At 50.4% G+C, this 20,203-nt stretch overlaps 2 protein-coding genes across 2 annotated transcripts in view; both read left to right on the forward strand.

The window, feature by feature from the left end:
* Positions 1-2,123, forward strand: part of PFKFB2 (6-phosphofructo-2-kinase/fructose-2,6-biphosphatase 2) — a 10,029-nt gene extending 7,906 nt beyond the window's left edge. The window contains 2 exon segments of the mRNA XM_009696920.1: positions 1,286-1,308; positions 1,976-2,123. Coding sequence (XP_009695222.1) covers positions 1,286-1,308; positions 1,976-2,123 — 171 coding nt within the window.
* A 1,424-nt stretch (positions 2,124-3,547) lies between these two features.
* CR2 (complement component (3d/Epstein Barr virus) receptor 2) overlaps positions 3,548-20,203 on the forward strand; it is a 22,118-nt gene continuing 5,462 nt past the window's right edge. Inside the window, exons 1-16 of the mRNA XM_009696921.1 lie at positions 3,548-3,553; positions 3,848-3,857; positions 4,606-4,716; positions 11,627-11,782; positions 12,324-12,423; positions 12,971-13,056; positions 13,464-13,676; positions 14,253-14,435; positions 14,998-15,186; positions 15,640-15,837; positions 16,845-17,027; positions 17,385-17,573; positions 17,935-18,114; positions 18,252-18,421; positions 18,625-18,770; positions 19,964-20,130. Of these exons, the coding sequence (XP_009695223.1) occupies positions 3,548-3,553; positions 3,848-3,857; positions 4,606-4,716; positions 11,627-11,782; positions 12,324-12,423; positions 12,971-13,056; positions 13,464-13,676; positions 14,253-14,435; positions 14,998-15,186; positions 15,640-15,837; positions 16,845-17,027; positions 17,385-17,573; positions 17,935-18,114; positions 18,252-18,421; positions 18,625-18,770; positions 19,964-20,130 (2,287 nt within the window). The remainder of the gene's footprint in view (positions 3,554-3,847; positions 3,858-4,605; positions 4,717-11,626; positions 11,783-12,323; positions 12,424-12,970; positions 13,057-13,463; positions 13,677-14,252; positions 14,436-14,997; positions 15,187-15,639; positions 15,838-16,844; positions 17,028-17,384; positions 17,574-17,934; positions 18,115-18,251; positions 18,422-18,624; positions 18,771-19,963; positions 20,131-20,203) is intronic.

Genomic DNA, 20,203 nt, shown 5'->3' on the forward strand with positions numbered 1-20,203 from the left:
ATTAAACTAGAATTGTGTAGCCAGAGGCTTTCAAAATCGGGTTCCATGCAGGCGAGCTTCCATCAGTGCACCAGGGCTTTGGCAGGGTGGTTAACTGGGTAATACCTTGCTTTCTGGCAAAAACCTGATTGGAAAGAGTTACAAATACCCTTTTCGTCCTAATTTGGTACTGCAGCCGAGTGCTGCTCTAGCCCCAGCGCGACTTGGTAGGAAAAGTTTGCGTCCGTGATTTTGTCGGTGCCCGTTTCCCTGCAGATCCTGACATCGGGAGCTTGTTGAACAAAGTTTGGGCTCTTTGGGTGCCCAAATTAAAACACCTTGACTTGTGGTGCTCGGCATTTCTTCTGGCTTAAAAGCACGTAGGTCCTCATCAGTGTTGGATGCAAAGCCCCACTTGTTTCTTTGCTCATTTATAATTGTTTCATCAGGAGTTTTCCTGTGCCTGGGGGAGCACAGGCAGAGCGGGCTGCCTGCTGCTGCCTTCAGATGAGGTGGGAGAGGAGGTAGGGGGGCTTTGGGGTGGTCTTGGCCCTTGGGGACAGCCCCTGTTACCAAAGCTGTTTGAAAATAAAATAATTTTGGATACTTTAGAGGTTAATGTTTTCAAGCCGGTCAGTGAGCCCAGCTTCTTGTTCTCCTCTGCATTAGCAGAGCAGGTGGCCAGAGAGTAAAGGAAGGGGCTGTGCAGCACGGGTGAATATTGCCGGTGTTTTCATACTCGGTGAAGAGCAGGAGGCTTAGGCATCCCAAAATCCCGGGGCTCTGGTGGGAACTGAACCAGGCAGGGCTTTGCATTGGGGTGGGTTTGGTCCACAGCAGTTCTGGATGAAGAATCTGAGCTGGAGAGGACCCTGACTGCCCGAGGTCTTCATTTGTGGGTGTCTCCAGCTGGGGTTCCCCATCCCGACCGCTCCCTGGGCGCAGCCGTACCCTTTGTAATCGTAATGTGGAAGCTCTGCCAGCTCTGGGATGAAGGAGCATTTGGTAAGCCCTGGGTTGTGGGGCTGTGCGGGCGGTGGGGAGTGGGGCTGTCCTGGGCCCTCCTGCCTGAACGGAGCCCCCGAGGTGGGGGGCGGTGGGGGAGGTGGCCGGGCACCGCAGCACACGATGGCCGTGCCCTGAATCCGCTCCTGCCGTGGCACAGGCCTGCCCTGAGCTCCCTAACGTGAAATCCTTGGGGTTGCTTCACTTCTTTCCTCGTTTGCTTTGCTGCTTTTACGATTATTTTTCATCTCCTTTAAAAGGCACTATGAGCTATCCTGTGCTGTTTCTTTTTCCTTTGCAGCCTCAAGGGGGAAATGCTTGCCTGTGAGTACCACTGAAAGCAGCTTGTATGTACTCCCTTTTGGCTTAGTAAGTAGGACTTCTCTTGATTAATGTTGCATGGAAACTACTTTGGGGATGCACAAAGGCATGGAGCAGAAGGAAGTCTTTTGCTGTGTCATAACCTGTCATTAAGGAGGACCTCGGTGTTACCAGGCTGAGCCCCCTGGGCCGGGGGCTCCAGCTGGCCTCGCTGGTGCATTGTGCTTGGGCTGGCTGCCTGCAAAAGTGCATTTCGCCCCGAGCTTACTCCGTCCCTGGACTGGGATGTGGGACGGCTCCGTGCTGGCACTGCCGGGCTGAGCCACGCACCTTGCACTGAGCGGAGCTGGGTCCCGCGTATGTCTCCTCTCCGGGATGAGGTGTGATGATGTTACTGATCGCAGGGATTTTGCAGGAGTCGTTGGATCGTAGCCTGGATGGGAGCGGTGCTGCTCAGCCCCGGTTTCCCATGACTTGAGGGAGCTGGGTGGATTCAGTGTGTGCTTGGAAAGCAGCTGGGCAGATAAACCTTTGTGTGTGGTGGCAGTTGTCACCCAGTCCTCACCGTCACCTCCCTGCGGAGACATCTTTGAATGGGAGTGAAGAGAGCAGGACTGTCTTTCCTCTACGCTAAGGGGAGGACATGTCCTCGTCTGTCCCCCCTCTCCAGGGAGCCAGCAGCCAGCGTCACCTGCGAGACCTTGGCTTCTCTCTCGGCCTCCAAGGAAGGGGCTCGGATGAGACCTTGGCTGCTGGCCCATGCAGAAAGGCCGGAGATGCCCTCGCTTCGCCGTGCTCCCGCCGGCCCCGAGGCCTAGCCCTGCTCTGTTGGTGGCTGCGGTTGGTGGCTGCGGCAGCCCCCGCCGCAACCCCTCGCTTGGCTCACCGGGCGCTTTGCCTGATGCAGTGCATGCAACGCTGATGTTTTTTGTCTCGTAAAAGTGTTTTGCAATTTAGGTGCTCTGTCTGGGGGCCCGGCTGTATTGCACAGCGTGGGGCTGTGGGACGGCTCTCGGCAGCGCCCGTGACACATCCTCCCCGCGGTGCCGTGCTCGTCCCCGTGCGCCGGGGTGACCCACAGCCCCCGGCTGCCCCCACCCCACCCTGGGAGGGGGGCGGGGGAGCAGCGGGCTGTACCGGGGAGCACCCACAGGTGGTGGTGCCTAAGGGTGGGCTAGGAGGCTTCGGGTCATTGTGCGTGGGCTGCCAGGGTCGTTGCTGACCTGCTCTTGCTCTCAGCAAAGCTCTGCTCCCTCCTTGCCTCTGCCCTGGGGCTTTGGGCAAATCCTCTCACTCTGGGTGCTCTGGCATCGAAGGGAGAGCTGGGTTTGGTGCAAGGAAAGTGAAGTGTAGCTGGTTTGGTTTCCAGATGTCAGGTGTTAAGAAAGGATTCAGGTTCGGGTGGGGATCTCACTCCCGTTTGGCTGCGGCAGGGGGGGGCGGGGGTCTCGCTGCCGTAGGAGGTGAGGAAGGCGCAGCTCCTCCCTCTGCCCAGGTAGCTTCCTCCGGGCCTGAGAAACTCCTGCTTGAACGCGTTTGGCCGTTTGGATGTGCAGTTTTTATTTTAATTGCACTTTGTCCTTGAAGTGAAGCTCTTCCAACAATCTTCTCAATGCAACTGCTCTTTCTCCATCACTGGTATCTACACACACGTCACAGGACACAAAGGTATGGGACTGATCCTAAAGTTACCTGCCTCTGTCTCCGATTCTCTAGTTTGTGATAGCATTTTTAATAATGCTGCAGAATTTTCTTACTGACTGTCCTGCCAAAGCTGTGGAAGCGCACAAAGCGTCAAGCTGAGACATTGCTGTAGAGCATCTCCCACGTGGGGATGGCTGCCCTGGGACTGGTCCAGCCGTAGCGCCGCAAGAAGGGCGCGTTTCTCCTGGGCTGCCCGTCTGCCTGGGTTTCAGAGCCCTTAATGTTGAAGATGAAGGGGAAAAGGAGAAGGAACCTGAGCTGGGGGAGCTTGTGATAAATCTGATAAATCGTTGTTCCTATCCTATACTGACTAATGTTAATTTAGAATAAAAGCAGAGGAAAGTTATCCATAGGCTAAAAATCGGAGCCTTCCGCCTTTGGATTTGCCTTTACTCTGGGCTGAAAGGAGCTGTGTGGTTAGAAAATGAATGTATGTGCCAGCTTTGCAAAATTACTTTTCTAACATTGCGCTTGAAGTGTTTCTTTTCCCCCTATGTTTAAACAAATAACACAGACTTCTTAGGAGGGTTTGCGATAAATGGAGGTAACTTGGTCCATCGTCCTTGATTCCAGTACAAACCTCCTTCCTTCTTAATGCTGGTGTTTTGCTTGAGAAAGTGGTGTGTGAGCAGCTGTTACGGATTACCTCTGTCTGATGATGGTTACTTTTTAAGTGTCATTGTCAGGAAAGCTGTTTAGATATTTATTATTTTTTAATTGCAAATAGAAAATGTGTAGGATCTGGATTTGCTGACTGTTGGATTTGAAGTGTGGATGTCTACTGTTAATTGTCAGCAAACTGGCTCCGTAGCTGTGCCGTTTTTTTGTTGCCGAACAGTGCCGGTTAGGTAACAAGGCAGATTGCAGGTATTGATTTACGCGTTGGTTTGCAGTCTCAAACTGGGCACTGACGACGGGAGCCTTCCGAGCACTTTCTGTGCTCCGAGCCGTTGCGTGAGCAGCAGCTGTAGGAGATCCCGGCTGTCGGATTTTAACTGGCGTGATTGTGCATTTGTCAATGTCACTCACGTGTGCTGACCCCAGCGCGGTCCTGTTGTCTGTTGGACCCTCGGTGAGGCAGCAGAAGGAGTTTTATCAAAACTGAGTATTTAGTGTGGTTAATATGCAGAATGATTAATGTTTCTTACATTTGTCCTGGAAGCGTACTTTCCTATGGAGAAGATAAATAAAAGCGAGTAACCCTGAGTAACCAACCTGCTTCGTTATCGCCTGCCGTCCTGCCAGGCGCTCCAGGAACGCTGAGCTTGCAAGGTCCCGGGCTGAGACTGGGAACCCTTCGCGCGGAGCTTTGCAAGAGGTTAAGGGATGGTGCAAAGTGTGAAGCGGCTCGTTAGGTCCTTTCCAACCTAAACGATTCTATGATTATTTGCTCGGGTAGAAGTAAATAAGTAAGTAAACCCTCGGGTGGTTACTGTCACATAGAGCAATTACATGGAGCTGGTTGGATCCACCAGCCGCTGGCTGCTGCCAAGTGTCCGTCCGTCCATCCCCAGCACTGGGCCGAGCTCTGCTGTCCCCTGCTTTGCCATCTCCTGGCTTACCCCGCGTGTAACCTCTACCATTTATCTCTTCTAGAGGATGGCCGGTTTAACAGTGTAGAGGTTTATGCTTTCGTCTCGGATTCGGCTGGGATTTCCGTGGCTGGGAAGAGCCCTGCGGATGGGACTCGAGCATCCCCGGAGCACAGTGAGCCCCACGCCGCTTCGGCCAGTACTCTCCTCTGAAATGTGTTTTTAGAGTCTGCCTGTGTCTTTTCTTTCTGAATGCTGAAATGTCTGTTAATGAGATTGGAGAAAATTTATTATGGAGATTTTTCAACTTCCTTTTAATATGTGTGAGCTGACGTATCCCTGGGCTTTCTGGGACACTAAAATAGTGTCCCATGTCTTTCCTCCTGGTTAGATGGCAAAATTTAACGGCAGTGTATGTGAGGACAAAATGGTCATGTCCACACTTGCTGAAGCAGCTTTTCTTTGGAAGGCGTGTTATCACACCAAATCCCCGGGTTTGTTTTTTGTTTTTTTTAAACTGTTACATTTCCAAGTTCAAACACAGTTATTGTGTTGTTTAACCATCAAAAGAGCTCCAGGTGTCATTTGACTTTGCTTTCGTAACTGCTGATTTGCATCCCCCGATCTGAGCCTGTTCCTTTGCTTTGGGAAGGCTTTTTGCACGAGGGGTAACGCAAGGCACTCCTCAGGTTGGCAAATCCTGCAGGACGTCTCCTGTGAGGGCCAGAAGGGAATAAAAGCTCCGGTCACTCTGGAAACAGCATAGCTACCAGAGCTGTTGAATCTGAGCTCGAGTCCTGCTTTAGCTTTGCACCCTGATCTAACCCACATTCTCTCATTTTTCCTGGGTTTTGTGGACTTTTATCTATTACAGCAGACAACGGGAGCATCTCTTTGCTCAGTGTCTGAGAACAGCAGGGCTGCGTGTGCAGGGCTTGCAAGGAAGCACATGGTTTTTACCAGTTGTCTTTTTAATGTACCGAATTTTAGGCCCACGACAAGTTTTTTAAACCTGCCTATGAATAAGCTGTGAATGTTACTGATGTGTAATGCTGCCTTTAATAGAGTTTAAGCTGCTTTAGTATTTAGTGCGTAGATGGTGAAACTCCCCTGCGGTGCAGCTCGTGCGATGGCTGCCCGTTACTTAAATCCCTCGCTGAGGTGCGGGGGAAGCAATACCCCAAATTTTCAGTTTTCTCCCCCAAGTCTTGACTTGTGTTTTGCCAAACTCCATTTTACTGCACTCCTGTTCTTGCACTAAGGGCAAAATCCCCAGGTTGGGTGAAGAAAGGAGCATTTAGGAGGCTGTTCTCGATCTGCCATTTCCAGTCCCTCCAGGAGTTACACGAGGAACTTCTGTGGGACCCAGGTTGTTTATTATAAATGTGTAAAATAAATGCCGGCCATACGCACAGTAAGGATCTGTGCCTGAGCAACGTCGGTGCCCTGGCTGCGCAGCTCAGCAGCCCCGAAGCCTGAGGTTTACCTGGGGATTTTGAGCTCCAACCTCATTATTTTAAACACTCCTCCAGCTTTAATTTGATAAAGCTGAGATAGACGAGGCCACGGCAAAGGCCCAGGCACTAATCCTGACCCCTTAGGATTTCTGAGGAGCAGAAGTGTGCGTTGATCTAAAGCAACTGTGCCACAGAGGGACGAAATTCAGTGGGTGAGAAACTGAGATTTATTAGTTTTGTTCCTTGGGCTGTTCCCACAGGGCGCAGGTTTGCTGCAGCCTTCTGCTGTCTGTTCTTTGTTTTTAAATGTTACAGTGCTTAGAAATAAGCCAGAAAAAAAAAAAAAGGAGGAAAAAATGTTGGAGGAAGAGGTTTATAGCCTGTTGCATGGTAATACTCACTGTGACTCCCCAGGAATGCTCTAAACGCACAAACCCGCATCGAGCTGGCTGCTCCGACCGAGAGACCTGCTCTGCACGGAAAAAAGAGTAGAAATGTACTGTAGGATGTTTACGCGTAATATGCTGTGATAACTTGCTAAGGAGTTAATTATATTTGTATCATGAGCAGTTGTAAGGAGATAAAATATGTATTTTTTACCTGCCAGGATTCATGAATGTAGCTGCTAATATGTTGGCGGTCATAACTTTTTTTTTAATCACTGCTAAAAATCAGGTCTGCAGTTTTGGATCCCTGACTGTGGGTCCCTGATTCCTGTCGAGTGGGTCCTTGCTTTGGCCATGGGATGGAGCCCCTCCGCTGTCTCTGCAGATGGCAGCGTTTGTGCCTTGGTGTTCTAATTAAAGCCTAACTATAGCCTTTTCCTTCTGTATTTTAACTTCCAAAAGGTGTAAATACGTGTGTCTGGAGCAGAGCAGCAGTAGATTTGCGATCATTATTTTGCCGTGTGGGTGAATCTTGCCTGATGTTGACAAGTCCCAGGGTCCTGCCAAGCCCCCAGCTCCCGGGTTGGCCGGACTGGGGTGATGCCAGTGAGCCCATGCGTCTCCCCAGCCCCAGACACGCTGGTGAGTCCCTATGCCAGATATTTCCTTGAAATCACCTGATTTCCTTGGCACAGTGCGTGCAAATACGCCAGAATAAACAACAATTGCACAACGTACCTGACCTGAGGATTAGCAGTGGTTTGTGCTGTCAGTCGTACCGGAGCTGCTGGCTTGGGCTGGGCAGGCAGAGGAGGTGAATTTGGAGGTGTGGAAGTGGGCTTGGTGCCTTCACGAGGATTGCACCACAAGTGGGGCTTTTTTTCTGTATTCCCCTGACTTTCTCTCCCCTTCTGTCAGCAGAGGTGGTGGTGGCTGCTGTCTCCTTCGGTGAGCAGTGGCAGGGCCACCCATGGGACCTGCATCGCTGTCCCTGAGCCGCAGCCCAAGGCTGGCTGGCCCATCAGCGTTATGGGTCATTTTAGAGAAAAATGATCGCTCGGGCAAAACCCTTTCCATCTCTGCTGCCAGTGATGGGGAAAATTGGAAAGTGAGGAAAAAGGCTTAAGACCAGCCCGGGTACCTTGAGCTTGTGTACGCTGGCTGTGACGTTGGAGCTGCCGCTGGCTGTATGGCATCCCCTTCCCGGTAGCTTGGCGGTGGGTGACGGTCAAGGCCAGCCCAGCCGCCACGCGCCGAGGAGCAGCCTTGGGAGGAGAAGCATCGCTGCCAGCGCTTCCATGAACCGCCTGCCCCAGGGGTATGTCCCAAACCCGCACCCCATGCTCCTCGGATGGGTGCTGGGCGAGCGCTGCCGGTGCCCCCTCCACCTCTCCTGCTGCTCCTCTGTCTCCAAACACTGTTTGCGAACTGCATCTCTCCATTTAGTGTTTAGCGAGATGGATGTTACGTGTCCACTTGCAATTTTGCTACACTATTGCTTTCTAATGTTTTTTTAGGTTTTAAAAAAAAATGCAATGTATGTAATCTTGTGCTGTGTGTAAACTTGAGCATAAATATCCTATCAGCATTTATTTACAATAAAGAGATTTTAAAAAAAATAGATCTAGTTTTCTCTGTTATTTTCCATTATTGTTTGCTGTAACTACCTGTTGTGTGCTGAGTTTGTGAGATAATGGTGAATTCGAGGGGTCTCTGGAAAGTGTTTGGAGGAAGAGGGTCTGCAGGGGAGGGCAGGCATCCCTGGCTTTTGGGAGGTGGGTTGGAAATGGTGAATGCTGCAGTTCCCCTTCCCTCATCAATTTTAGGAGTGTTTTTTATTGGAGCTATTGGAATTCAGATTGTCAGGTTTTCCATGGAGATGTTAGGGTAGGAACACTCTTTTTAAAGCACATCTCTTTCTAGGGGAAAAAAAAGGTCAAGAGGACCAACTGGTGTGACCCTGCCTGTGATTTCCATCTTCTGCAGCTGGAAACCAGCTGGTCCTGAAGGGACTCACCAGCCGCTGCCTGAAGAGAGGCAACCTTGGATGTGGTCAAGGAAAACCCCTTTTATCCTGTTTATCCTGCTGCAGGTTGAGGAGGTCTGAGGGGTGTTTAGCAGCTGTCGGAGCAGGAGATGGCTCTCGGTGTGGCTCTGTCCTGGCTGATGCTCATGGTCATGAGCACCCTGTGCGGGTGCTAAATAACCTTCTGGGTGCCCCCAGGGAAGTTGCTGATTTTTCAGCACACAAATCAGCTTGTTCTGAGTCATCTGGAAAAAAAATAAATCTAGAAAGCTTATGTTTGTGTTTGCGATTAACTGGATTCTTGTAAATATTCAGTGGAGGTCAGTGCCTGCTTGAGTAACGAGGGGCCTGTTGTGAGCAAGCCCCCGCTCGTGGGGCGAGGGCAGGCAGCCTTTTGCCGTGTTTTACAGAGTAAGAACTAAATCCGTTTCATTGTATTTTGGCATGGACTCAAGTGAACTTCGGAAAGGTAATATATCCCACTTGGCGTTAGGAACATGGTAAATTTTTCTGGCAAACCCCCTCAGATTTGGCAGAGCAAATCAATACCTGCGAGAAGCACAGCCTGGGGTAAGAAGTCCATTGCCAGGTTCTTGATGGTGATTCAAGCCTGGATGAAGCCGTGCAGCCAAAGTGCAAAAGGAGCAAATGGTTACAGCTCCTGCCAAAACTCTTGTTACCGGAAAGTGACCCCGCAGCGACGGCCGGATTCGGGAGCAGCTTTCAGCGAGACGAAGGGCAGCGGGGTTCCCATCATGGACCTGGGCATTCAGCTCGGAGCGATGCTCCCTGGGACCTTGGGCGCTGCGGAGCTCCAGCTGCGGTGGCTTTAATGGGATTAGGTGGAGCTGGTTAAAGAAAGTGTAATTTGAATAATGACCATAGGCTTTTGAGGTCAGAAGTGATGAGCTCATGGTTGACGTGCCCCAGGGTGAAGCAGTCCTCTTGGAGGCCCCCATAGTGTGCCCAAGGTCCCTGGGGACCAGCACCAGCTGGGTGCTATTGCTGCAAGGTGGAATGGGCAGCATCCTGCTCAGCAAGGATCATTTCAACAAAGAGTTGGCAGCTCTACACAGAAAACAAACAATTTCAACATCTGCTTGGGTTGCATTCAGTTTTCTAGTGTTTTGCTTTATGGGTTGAATAAACTACTTCCTTCTTGCTTAGAGGAGGAGTTAATGATTTATGGGTCAACTGGCACAAGTCTGGTCTCTGCAGAATTCAAACTTTTCTGCAAGGAGCCGTATCTGAGCGCGGAGGCGTATCCTAACTCCTCCTTTAGCACGGCGGTGCCTGGGGCGGGGGGACTGGACGAGGACAGTCATCGCTTTGTCTTGCAAGAGCCGAGCACGCTGGGTCTCTCCATCTCCTGCTGCCAGACCTCCAGGTAAGAGACAGCTTCAAGCCGTACAGCTTGAGCTGGTGTTGCTCTTTGGAACTGGACTGGAGCTTTCTTGCAACGCTAGCAGGCACAAAGATTAGTAAATTAAACCAAGAACTGTAACGAGGATCGAAGGAAAGTCAGAGGAATGAAACAGCCAGGAGAAAAGAGTTAGGTCTAGGGCAGAAAGCATCAAGGCAGAGTCGTTTCCAGGAGGAAGGTAGGCACTTGGAGCGTACATAATGTCGGGAGGGTCTAAGCTCATAAATGATGAGCCTCGAAACAAGGAGAGGACTCTTGCTGATCTCTAGAGGTGCCAGGTTAGTCCAAATTGCTCTTAAATTCCATTTTGTAAAGCAGTTCGGTCTCCTGAATGACTTGTATGCTTTACAGCTTTACTCCAGTTAATGTTATTTGCACAAAACTGATGAATCTTTTTTGTTAGATGCGTCTCTCTCTCTCCACACGTGATTTATTGTTAGGAGACTGTACTGACGCCAGCAGGATTTCATCTGACTATGAATTTACTTCCAAGAGATTTGTTATTAAAACAAAATACTTTATCGGTATGCTAAGTTTCAGGGGACTTTTTCCAGAAAGCATAGATAAACTCGTGGCCTATTAATTTGGCTGGTTGGCTGGGAAGAAAACTATGTTGGCAATATAGCGTTTTTAAGACAAACCTGACAAGCTACAAAGTATTTATGTTATGGTTTGAGTGGAGCTGTTAGTCTGTCTTTTTTTTTTTTTTCAATTTTATTTTAAAATTTTAATCAAAAGCTACATTCTCAGAAATGCAATTAAATGAGACTAGTGGAACAAAGCCTATGGGAATTGCTTAACATCTGCAATCAGTTGTCCTGTTTATGTTACATTTTCATGTCTCTGGGTCTCGTCTGCTGGTGCCAGCCTTCCTCGCCCAAATCCAGCTCTGCCCCAGCTCCTCCGCGCTGGGTCTCGGTCCCATCGACCGGAGAGGAGCCGGCAGCGGAGCTGCTCCCCTCTCTCGCAGAGCGCTGCGATAGCTCCTGCAGCTTCTGGTCCCCAGCCACCAGTGTAGGAACCACTTGGGGATGGAGAAATGAGACCCGTCCGTATCAGCTACGGTTATCCTGAGCGTAAATACCCCCCTGCTATTTTTACAGATATTTGGCCAAGGAAAAGAATGTGGTAACTTCTCTGGGATCTCCGGACAGGAATAAAGAAAGATGCTAGCATTGGAGCTGGGGAGGCAGAGGGATCGCGCCACTGTCCTTGGGTTATTCCTCACCGCTGCTCTTGTTGTGGCTGTCCAGAGTAAGTGAATGAGTCCGTCGGGATAAACTAAGATCCCTCGAAGGAAAACCTTTTCCTTGGGTTCACAAGACTTGGATCCTTCTCTTTTCCTCATTGCCTTTGCGTTTCAAGAACATTGTACATCTTTGTGATCAGAATCCATCTTCCTTTGCCTTTTTTTTCCTTTCTGCATCAAACGGATGTAAAATTATTCCAGTTGAAAAAGGAGCAATGGTTTATACTGGCTGGGGAGAGGAACGGGTTAGTCTGGACTTCGTGACCAGCCTTTGAAACTGCTGGATGAGGTGTGAGGAGCGAACAGGACCTGGTGGGGTGATGCTCCTCCCCTGTCCCGGCCGGCCTCAGCCATCCCCAGGCGCAGGCTGCGCTTCTCCTCTTTGTTTCTACCCATAAGGAGCTTTAAGGCCACCAAAGTGTCCTCGCCTGGACCTTCAGAGTAAATCAGGCCTGAACTCCCACTGCTTTTCCTCCCAGCATCTTTCTGATGGAGTTTCTGTCGGTAGGTGCCTGCGATGTTCCGCCACGTCTCCCGTCTGCAGAACTCAAAGAGCAATACCATGGCATAAGCACATTTCCCTATAATTCAGTGGTGGAATACGTCTGCCGACCAGGTTACATGAAAAATGTGAATACCCAAAACGTCCTTGTTTGTGGAAGGAACAATAGGTGGCACGGATCAAAGGAGATGTGTTTACGTGAGTATATTTTTGGGTTGATTTTTGATTTTGTTTTTCATTCACTGGTGCTATTGGCTCATTTTGTTGGAGCAATATCCAAAGTGACCCCATGGGATGGCAGGGGTGACCTGACATGAAGCACGGGCTGTATTCTGCTAAGTACTGCCAGTGACGGCAAAAGCTGAAATCTGCTTTGATGCTGGCTGTGCTTGATTGCTGACTCCAAGGATGCTCTTCTGCTCAGGCACTTTGTAACTCCTGGTTCAAAAAAAGTATTTCAAACTTGCAGTAGGAGGATCCTTTAGCTGTGAAGAAATGCTGTCGTGCTTGCCAGGGTTGCTGCAAAACCCCAGTTATGCTGCAGAGGCTGGCCGCAGGTCATGACAAGTCTTAAGAGCATCATGAATCATGGAATAATTTAGGGTCGGAGGGGAAATCCAGAGGTCTCTGGTCCATCCCTTTGCTCAGTATTGGAGGATTCTTTTTGCTTTCCTGCGGCATTTTCCCACTTGTTCAAGAAAGTGAAATAAGAGCTAACTCCGGTCCTGTTGTCCCCCAGCAAAGCTGTGTGCCTACCCTGGCGAGCCGGCCAACGGCAGACTCCTCCTAGCAGGAAGGTTCATTTTTGGGTCAGCAGTGAACTTCGCCTGCAACACTGGGTAAGCCAGGAGCACGCACGGCACAGGTCCTCTTCTTCCCCAGCAATTTTTCTGTAGTCTTTGCCCTCTAGGTTAAAGCCTGGGCTGTCAGAAGCCTTACCGGTGTGGGTAATGGCAGACTGTGATGGAAATATCTTTTGAGCTTTCCTTTGAAATCTTGAAGACTGATTGAGTTTTCTTAATCTCATACTTTGAGGCAGTTCTTCCCAAACTCGAGTTCACTCTCCTGGCCCTTCTTCAACCATTTCCAATGTTTCAGTGTCTTTTCAAAGAAAAGGCATCAATACTGAACTCAGAGCTGTCGTGATAGCTACAGCAGGCTGATGAAGCAGACGTTTTTCCTTGGAAACCATGTAATTTTTTTTTTTTTGTTTAAAAAAGTGCCTTTGTCAAAAGCCAGCATGTCATTGAACAAATGACATTGATGGCAAATTTCTGATCAGCTGTAATTATGACAAGGAAGCCAAAACCATCCTGATGGTGATGTTATAGGTGATACATCAAAACTGAGTTTGTCAAGTAATTCTCTCTCTCCTGTTTCACACAGGTACAGACTGGTTGGAAATTCTCAAATTCAGTGTGTGATTAAAAACGGGGTTGTTACATGGGACAGAGATGTTCCCACCTGTGAGCGTAAGTAAAGTTCCTTAATTGATCTACTGCTTAAATGTTACTGGGGATGGATAAAGAAGCAGTCACATTGCCCTGCTGAGGATTTCAGCAGTTTGATGCATGGTTAGAGTCTGGAAAGACTTTTTTCCTTTGTATTTTTCTTCCTGCATCATCCTGCAGAAATATTTATTCACTGTCTGGGAGTAAGGCAGCTGCATGTAAGACTGGTATATCCCCAAACCACTCGGTGCCTGGGGCAGAGCTCTGTTGCCTGTGGGCTGGCGTGCCTCTCCCTTGAGACTTAACTTCTGACCCTTCTGGCACCTCATCTTTCAACTTTTTCTTACCAGACCTTTGGTTCAAAACTAATTAAGTTCTTTCTCTCTTCTTCTTCCTTCCCTCTACCATTTCCCCCACCCCTTCCCCAGCAATACCCTGTTCACCCCCTCCAGAAATAGCTAACGGAGAGCACAACGGAGCTGGCAAAGAGCTCTTCGAATACGGGACATCCATCACTTACAGGTGCCACACCGTCAAAAGGGGAGAGAAACCTTTCTCGATGGTGGGAGATGCTTCTATTTTCTGCACAACCACGGATAATGTAAATGGTGTCTGGAACAAGCCAGCCCCGGAGTGCAAAGGTGAGCAGCTCCCTCGCACGGGGTGCGGTACGTGCCTGCAAGCTCACCCAGGCGCTGCGGCAGCACCAGCCGCAGCCCACTGCCTGGGCTGCCAGGGATGTTTTCGTCCTTGGAGCGGTCTCTCGCCTTTATGTTGCTGGAATTACCTCTTGCAGATGAGACCCTCTGGGTTTGGTAGCAGTAACAGGAATTAGGGTCTCCCATCGCAGGGACCGCTACTGCTCACGGTCACCGAGTCGGCAGGGATGTGGGGACGGGATTTTGTTAGTGTTCGCAGACCAGCTGAGGCATCTGGCCAGCCAGCCTGTGTAAAACATAACGCCTACAAAGAATTCAGAAACCTGCTGTCATACCTCCTGCCTTTCTTATGTTCTTTATACACTTTGCCTTCATAAAACAATGCTGTCATATGGAGTAAGGAGTTCAAAAATACCACGTCAGCCTGCTACCTTGTCATGTCCATTTTGAGCCTTTTTGATGAACACATCTTATGCTACGGGAATGTTTTTAACACCTTCATCTCCCCTCTTGAGCATAACTGCTGATTTCCTAAGTGGTGCCGTTTCCCTGACGCAGTGGTTAACTGCGAGCATCCCAGCGTGGAGAACGGGAAGCTGCTGAGCGGGTACCGGGCTGAGTACACCTACAGAGACACCGTCATGTTCGACTGCAACTTTCGCTACACCATGAACGGCAGCGATGCGTCCACCTGCAAAGAAAACGGCCGCTGGGACCCTCCGTTGCCACTCTGTCAGCTCAGTAAGTGTCCTGGACCGAGCGCTGCTCCGCCTCATCCAGCAGCTTCACTGAAGTTCCCACCCATCTAAGAAAGCGTTAGGTCATGAAGGTGATGGCCCCGAGATTTAACTTTTTTCTTTTTTTTTTTTTTTAATGGCTAATCTCTCTGTAGCACTAAAGTGACTTTAGGAATTTATGACTTGGGGCCATAGAGACTAAAGCCTGCTCCCATTCAAGCTGGTGAGCCTTTCGCAGTAGAATTTAAAGGGACTAAATTAACCTTTCCATATTTAATATTTTTAAAGTTTGTTGGTAGAGCCTCAGATATTATAAACTTTATTAGAAATTACATCTCATTATGGCAGTGAAAATTACCACGCAGTCCAAAATTATTTGTATGTTTTCATTTGTCCCCTTTGCATTCACTCTTTAGCGTTACTGAACGCAGACAATTAAGCGCATCTCAGAACGAACGATGTGAACCCATGGTTTTTACCCAAATTCTCTCTTTGGTGTTACATGCCATTATGGGCCTCGCTGATTTATCACTGGCAATGTCCCTAAATTGGAATTTCATTCCTAGGTAGCTGCGATGACCCTCCAGATGTGCCTAATGCTGTCAAAACAAAACTTGCTGGCAATCTCTTTCCTGTGGAGACTGTCATTACCTACGAGTGCAGGGAGGGCCACCAGTTCAGCCCGGGAGAAAACACGCGGCACATCAAGTGTCTGCCGGATTTTACGTGGACTGAAATTCCAGATCCTTGCAGAAGTAAGTGTATGTTCCTGTGGCTGGCTTACCCTTGTGATTTGACAAAATTATTACTGAACGAAGAAGCTGTACGTGGTCTGCTGTTGTGCAGATCGCAGGGTGGGGGATGCTCCGAGTGCCCAGCTTGGCACGTCTCTGGCCTTTGCTGTGACTCTTGAACCCCTTTGATTTATTTCTCTGCTTTATTTACCAGCTATGCTTTCTAGTCCTGTGAACCTGTGGAAAAAGTCATTGCGGTGTTGAGGCCCCCTTGCTCCATCCGAGGGGAGGCTGCAGTTGCAGAGTCCCTTGCAAACACCCCATCCCTCAGGAGCACCCAGGGATGGCCTTGGGGCAGATTGAGTGTTGTGATGTCTTTGTCTTACAAAGCATTCATCCTTCTGTTTACAATGTTTATTTGCTGTCCTCCAGATGGCTTTGGTTTCACACTTGCTAATTTTTGACATTTCTCAGGAATTCATTGCTCAAATCCAGACATCAGTAATGGAAAGCCCGTACATGTATGGGAAGCTAAAGATGAGTATCTGTATGGCGACAGACTGGAAATTATGTGTAATGATGGCTACACTTTCAAAGGTCATGGCAATAGCATTGCGCTTCGGTGTGCAAGTGATGGGAGATGGGATCCAGCAGTACCAGAGTGCACTGAAGGTAGGTGAACCACGCTGACCTGGCGACTGCTTGTTTTTGACTGCAAAGGTTTAGGTCACTCTGTAGAGCGTAGTTGTCTGCTGACATTCGCAGAAAAATCTACATGTGGCCTTAGATGATGGTAGTAGTAGCCAAGGAGAACATTGCTCTACTGCCATGTAGCCCCAGACCTAGTCCTCTTGTGTTAACTTGAAGAAATAGGCAGCAAAAGATCCAGGTGGATCATTATATTGCCTGGGGACTGCTGAGGAAAAAGCACGGGTTCTGGCAGGGGGCTGAGCTAGTGTCTGGGGACGTTGGGTGTTGGTACCTCTTAAAGGCTTAGGAGGTTCCTAAGAAGCCGAGGAGACATCTACCCAGCTGGAAGGGGATGTGGTTTGTGCTTTTGGACGACAGCTGGCCTGGTTTGCTGACATGAGGCTTGGGAGCAGAGGACGTTCGCGATGCATTTCCCCTCAGAAGAAAAAGCAACAGCATAAATAACTGACACTGCTGAAACTAATAACCGAGCAATGGGGCACCATAGCAATACTAGCGAGCTGCTGGAAGCAGCCTGAGCCCCAAAGCCCAGGAAAACGTTGCCGGGGGAAAGAGCCCGTTCCACCTCACAGGGCAGCCAGCATGAGAGCATGGACCGTTCCTTGCCCTGGCCCTAACGCTGCTGTGAGGGGCTCAGCAGCCTCGTGAGTGCGGCTCAGCGGGGAAGCAGGGGCTGCAGACCTTGGGACGATAACGTTGCGTGATGCCAGGAGTCCCGGGGGGAGGCTTGGCTGAGCACGGACCCAGCTCTGCAGCATGCGCCTTTCCCAACAGCTTCAGAAAAACGTGACTGTAGCAGCAGAAACTCCTTTAGACTTACAAAGGAAGTGTTGAGACCTGCGTCTGGATGATAGTCACCTTTTTTTCCAGGGTTCACATGTTCTTGATAACTGTCTTCTCCATAGAAAGCATCTTTGCTGGAGTTCTTTCTGAAAATACATGACATCCTTTATTTCCATCGTTTCCAGAACGTCATTGCCCAAAGCCAGATATTGCTCACGGAAGAGAGGTTTATAAAAGCAAAAATGACTACACAGTTGGGACCCAACTGAGGCTGGTGTGTGATTCGGGCTATGTTCTCAGGGGCCAGGACTCAACCGAGTGTCAGGCTGATGCAGCCTGGGCTCCCCCGTTACCATTTTGTGATAAAGGTATGTGTAACGCGGTGCCGAGGAGAAATCTCGTGCATCGGTATTCAGAAACAGCAGTCGGTGGGTGACCTGCCTTCAGCATCTGCCTCTGGGAAACAGGACGGTGATCACTGGTTCGTGGGCTGACAGTGTTGATGTGGCTTCTCCCTGGAGATGTGACCCTGGTGGGAGCTGAGCGAGGAGTGGGAGCCTTGAGCTGCTGTAAGAGGCAAGAGGCCAGGCAGCAACTTCATGTGAATTTGCCACACTGCAAACATGAAGTTAACTCTTCTACTGATTTCCCAGAAGCGATTTTGGTTCTCACCTGATTATGATAGTTGTGCATTTCTTTTCTCATCAATTCCCTTTATTCCACAGTCTGTGGCCCCCCTCCAAAAATCACCAACGGGCAGCACTCTGGCTCGAGAACGGAGCGGTTCCCCTACGGCGCAGAGGTGACGTACAGCTGTGGGGAGGGTCTGTCCCTCGTTGGGGACACCTCCATCTACTGCACCTCCGACGATGGGGTGAACCTGGCGTGGAGCGGACCTGCCCCGGAGTGCAGGGGTGAGCTGTTTCTCCTGTATGGAATTGGACTGAAGCCAGGACCTGGGTAGGATGCTGGGGCTAAGCCCCAGCCCTGTTACCTGCCCTGGTCCAGGAGCTCCAAACCCAGAGCAGCTTAACGACCGTGCGGCTCCTCTGGCTCCTGTGCGAAGGTCTCGGCACCACGAGCTGTTCAGTAACACCAGGGACTGGTAGGGTCTCCTTGGGGGCCGCTGCAGGCAGCTGAGGGTCAATTCTTGTGTTCGAGTATAGAACTGATGCAGAGAGCACCAGGAAGAGGGGCTGTGGCCTGGTTCCCGGTTGTCCCTGGGGAAGGGCAGCAGCCAAACGCCCCGCTCCCACCTCCGCTCTCTTCCCGCAGTGGTTCGGTGCCCCAAGCCCACTGTCGAGAGGGGAAGGATGACTCCGCAGAGGTTCACGTTTCCCTACGGGGCGGCCGTGCAGTTCTCCTGTGATGAAGGCTTCGTGCTGCGGGGCGATGCCGAGAGCCGGTGCCTGGCCGACGGCACCTGGCACCCTCCCCTGCCCACTTGCCAGCCAGGTGGGTACCAGACCCCGACAGATGCCCTGCAACTAGGGCCAGGGGTGCTGCTCCTTTGAATCAGCAACAGGTTTGTAGAGCATTTTCTCCTCCATCTCCTCCAATTATATTTTTTTTGGCATGCATTTGCCTTTCAGTTCGATGCCCCAAGCCCCTGACACAGGAGGACCTAGTGATGTACCCTTCTAAATTATGGTACGAGGTGAATGAAACTCTGTTCTTCTACTGCATGCGTAATGGCCGTCAATCAGGAAATACACAAATTACCTGCTCAGCTAACGGCACTTGGATACCACCGCCCACATGTGTAAGTACCACCATCTGCCCAGGCCTTGTCTGTGTCTTGCCCCATTTATAGCCCGAAATAGTGCTGGTCCGATTTCGTGGCTGTTTGCTTCGCTCCGGTAGGGCTGGTCTGGGTGGGGGGCTGCAGTGGGAGGGGGATGCTCGGCACGTAGGTCCCTGCAGCGGAGTCCCATGCCCTCTGTCTTTGTTTTGGTTCTTTTAAAGAAAAAGCGTGATACCTGTGAGAAGATTCTTCAAAACAGAGAAGATTTCCAGTGTGGAGTTCCTCTGACAGAACTGAAAACTCTGCTGGAAGTCCAGAAACTGCACCTGGAGATCCAGAAACTTGAAAAGGAGCTAAAAATCACAGCGTACGGCTGACTTCTGTCACTGGTATCACAAGAACCATCCTCTTTGCGTGTTGAATAATCACGCTGACTGAGGATTTTTTTTTTTATGACCTCGTAATTTGTGCTAATACTTAAGTAGCCAGAACAAAATTTACCAATCAGTCAAGGAACAGACTGGGTCATACGGGGAGTCAGAAGGTGACTTCTGGCTCATTCCGTTGGAGCTCACTGGGTTAGGTTCGTACATCACTTTATACACGTCAAAGCTTTATGTTTAGGTATGGTTGTCACACTGGCAAGCGCGCGGTTAGAAAGGAACTGAGCGGCAAGTAAATTTTGGTGGGAGCTGAGCAGCTGGCGTGCAGAGAGGCAGTGCGTGGGGAGAGCCACCGGCCCACGCTCACCCCACGGCTGCTGCAACCCAGTACAGCCCCCTGCTACTCCGTCCCGTCGGTGTGAACAAGTACTTAACTGCCTAATTAGCTGTGACCCTCCGAGCAGGCACAATGAAGAAAACTTCAAAGCCTGTTTTCTAGTAAAACCAAAATGCCAGGTTTTCTTCCCAAGGAGGGCAGATGTGTCTGAGGCCGTGGCAGTGCTGCTCGCTGCATCTTTGTGTGTGCACCAAGAGCAGTTGTTGGGAATAAAAGTGGAAAGAAAGAAAGAGCTGATTTTTTTTCTGCAACATCCAGTAAAGCGCTCAGTTAGCGTGCATCTTGTGATCGGACCAGTACTCCTTCACCACAAGATTATAATAAAGCTGCAATTGTAATGACAGCTGTGTCTGGCTTTTAATAATTCTATCTACAGTAAAGGAAAGAGGGGCTTCGGTAATGATTGCTTGGCTAGGCACGGAGGGCTGCTGTTCCCTGAGCGCAGTGCGGGGCTGGGGGGGTTTGCACGGCAGCCTCTCCCCCCCACCTCGGGGTAAAGAGGCAACGTGAACGTACAGCACTGCCCAGCGCACCCATCAGCAGCTCCCGGCACTTCAGAAATGAGGCCAGGATCCCGTAAAGTGTTCCTAGCTGTAAAATAGCTTTATTCCCACTGTCCCCCCGGGGGAAGAAGGCAGAGCAGCCTTCCCTCCCATTGCACATCCTTGCTGGAGAGAGCTCAGGGAGGGCAGCCCTGGCCTTGGGCAGGTCAGAAGGGCTGGGGGGTGGCAGTGTCGGAAAAAGCCGTGGCTTGTCGGGCCTGTCCCCAACTTCCCACAGCTGCTTCCCCTTCCCCGGCACACTGCGGCGGGCTCTCGGCAGGGAGAGGCTCTCGCCTTCCCGCAGCGCTGGCCCCGCGCCCCCCTGCACCATGCCCGTGTTTCTCCGCCGGCCGGGGCAGCTGCTGGCGGTGGTGGTGCTTGTGATGCAGCCAGTTGGGGGTCTCGGTGAGTGTCGCTCCCCTGCTCCTTTTCTTTGCTTACAGATCAAATACGTAATAACGAGGTCAGTACGATTCAG

This window comes from Cariama cristata, unplaced genomic scaffold (assembly GCF_000690535.1).
Source record: "Cariama cristata isolate BGI_N322 unplaced genomic scaffold, ASM69053v1 scaffold13563, whole genome shotgun sequence".
In the NCBI taxonomy this organism is placed as follows: domain Eukaryota; kingdom Metazoa; phylum Chordata; class Aves; order Cariamiformes; family Cariamidae; genus Cariama; species Cariama cristata.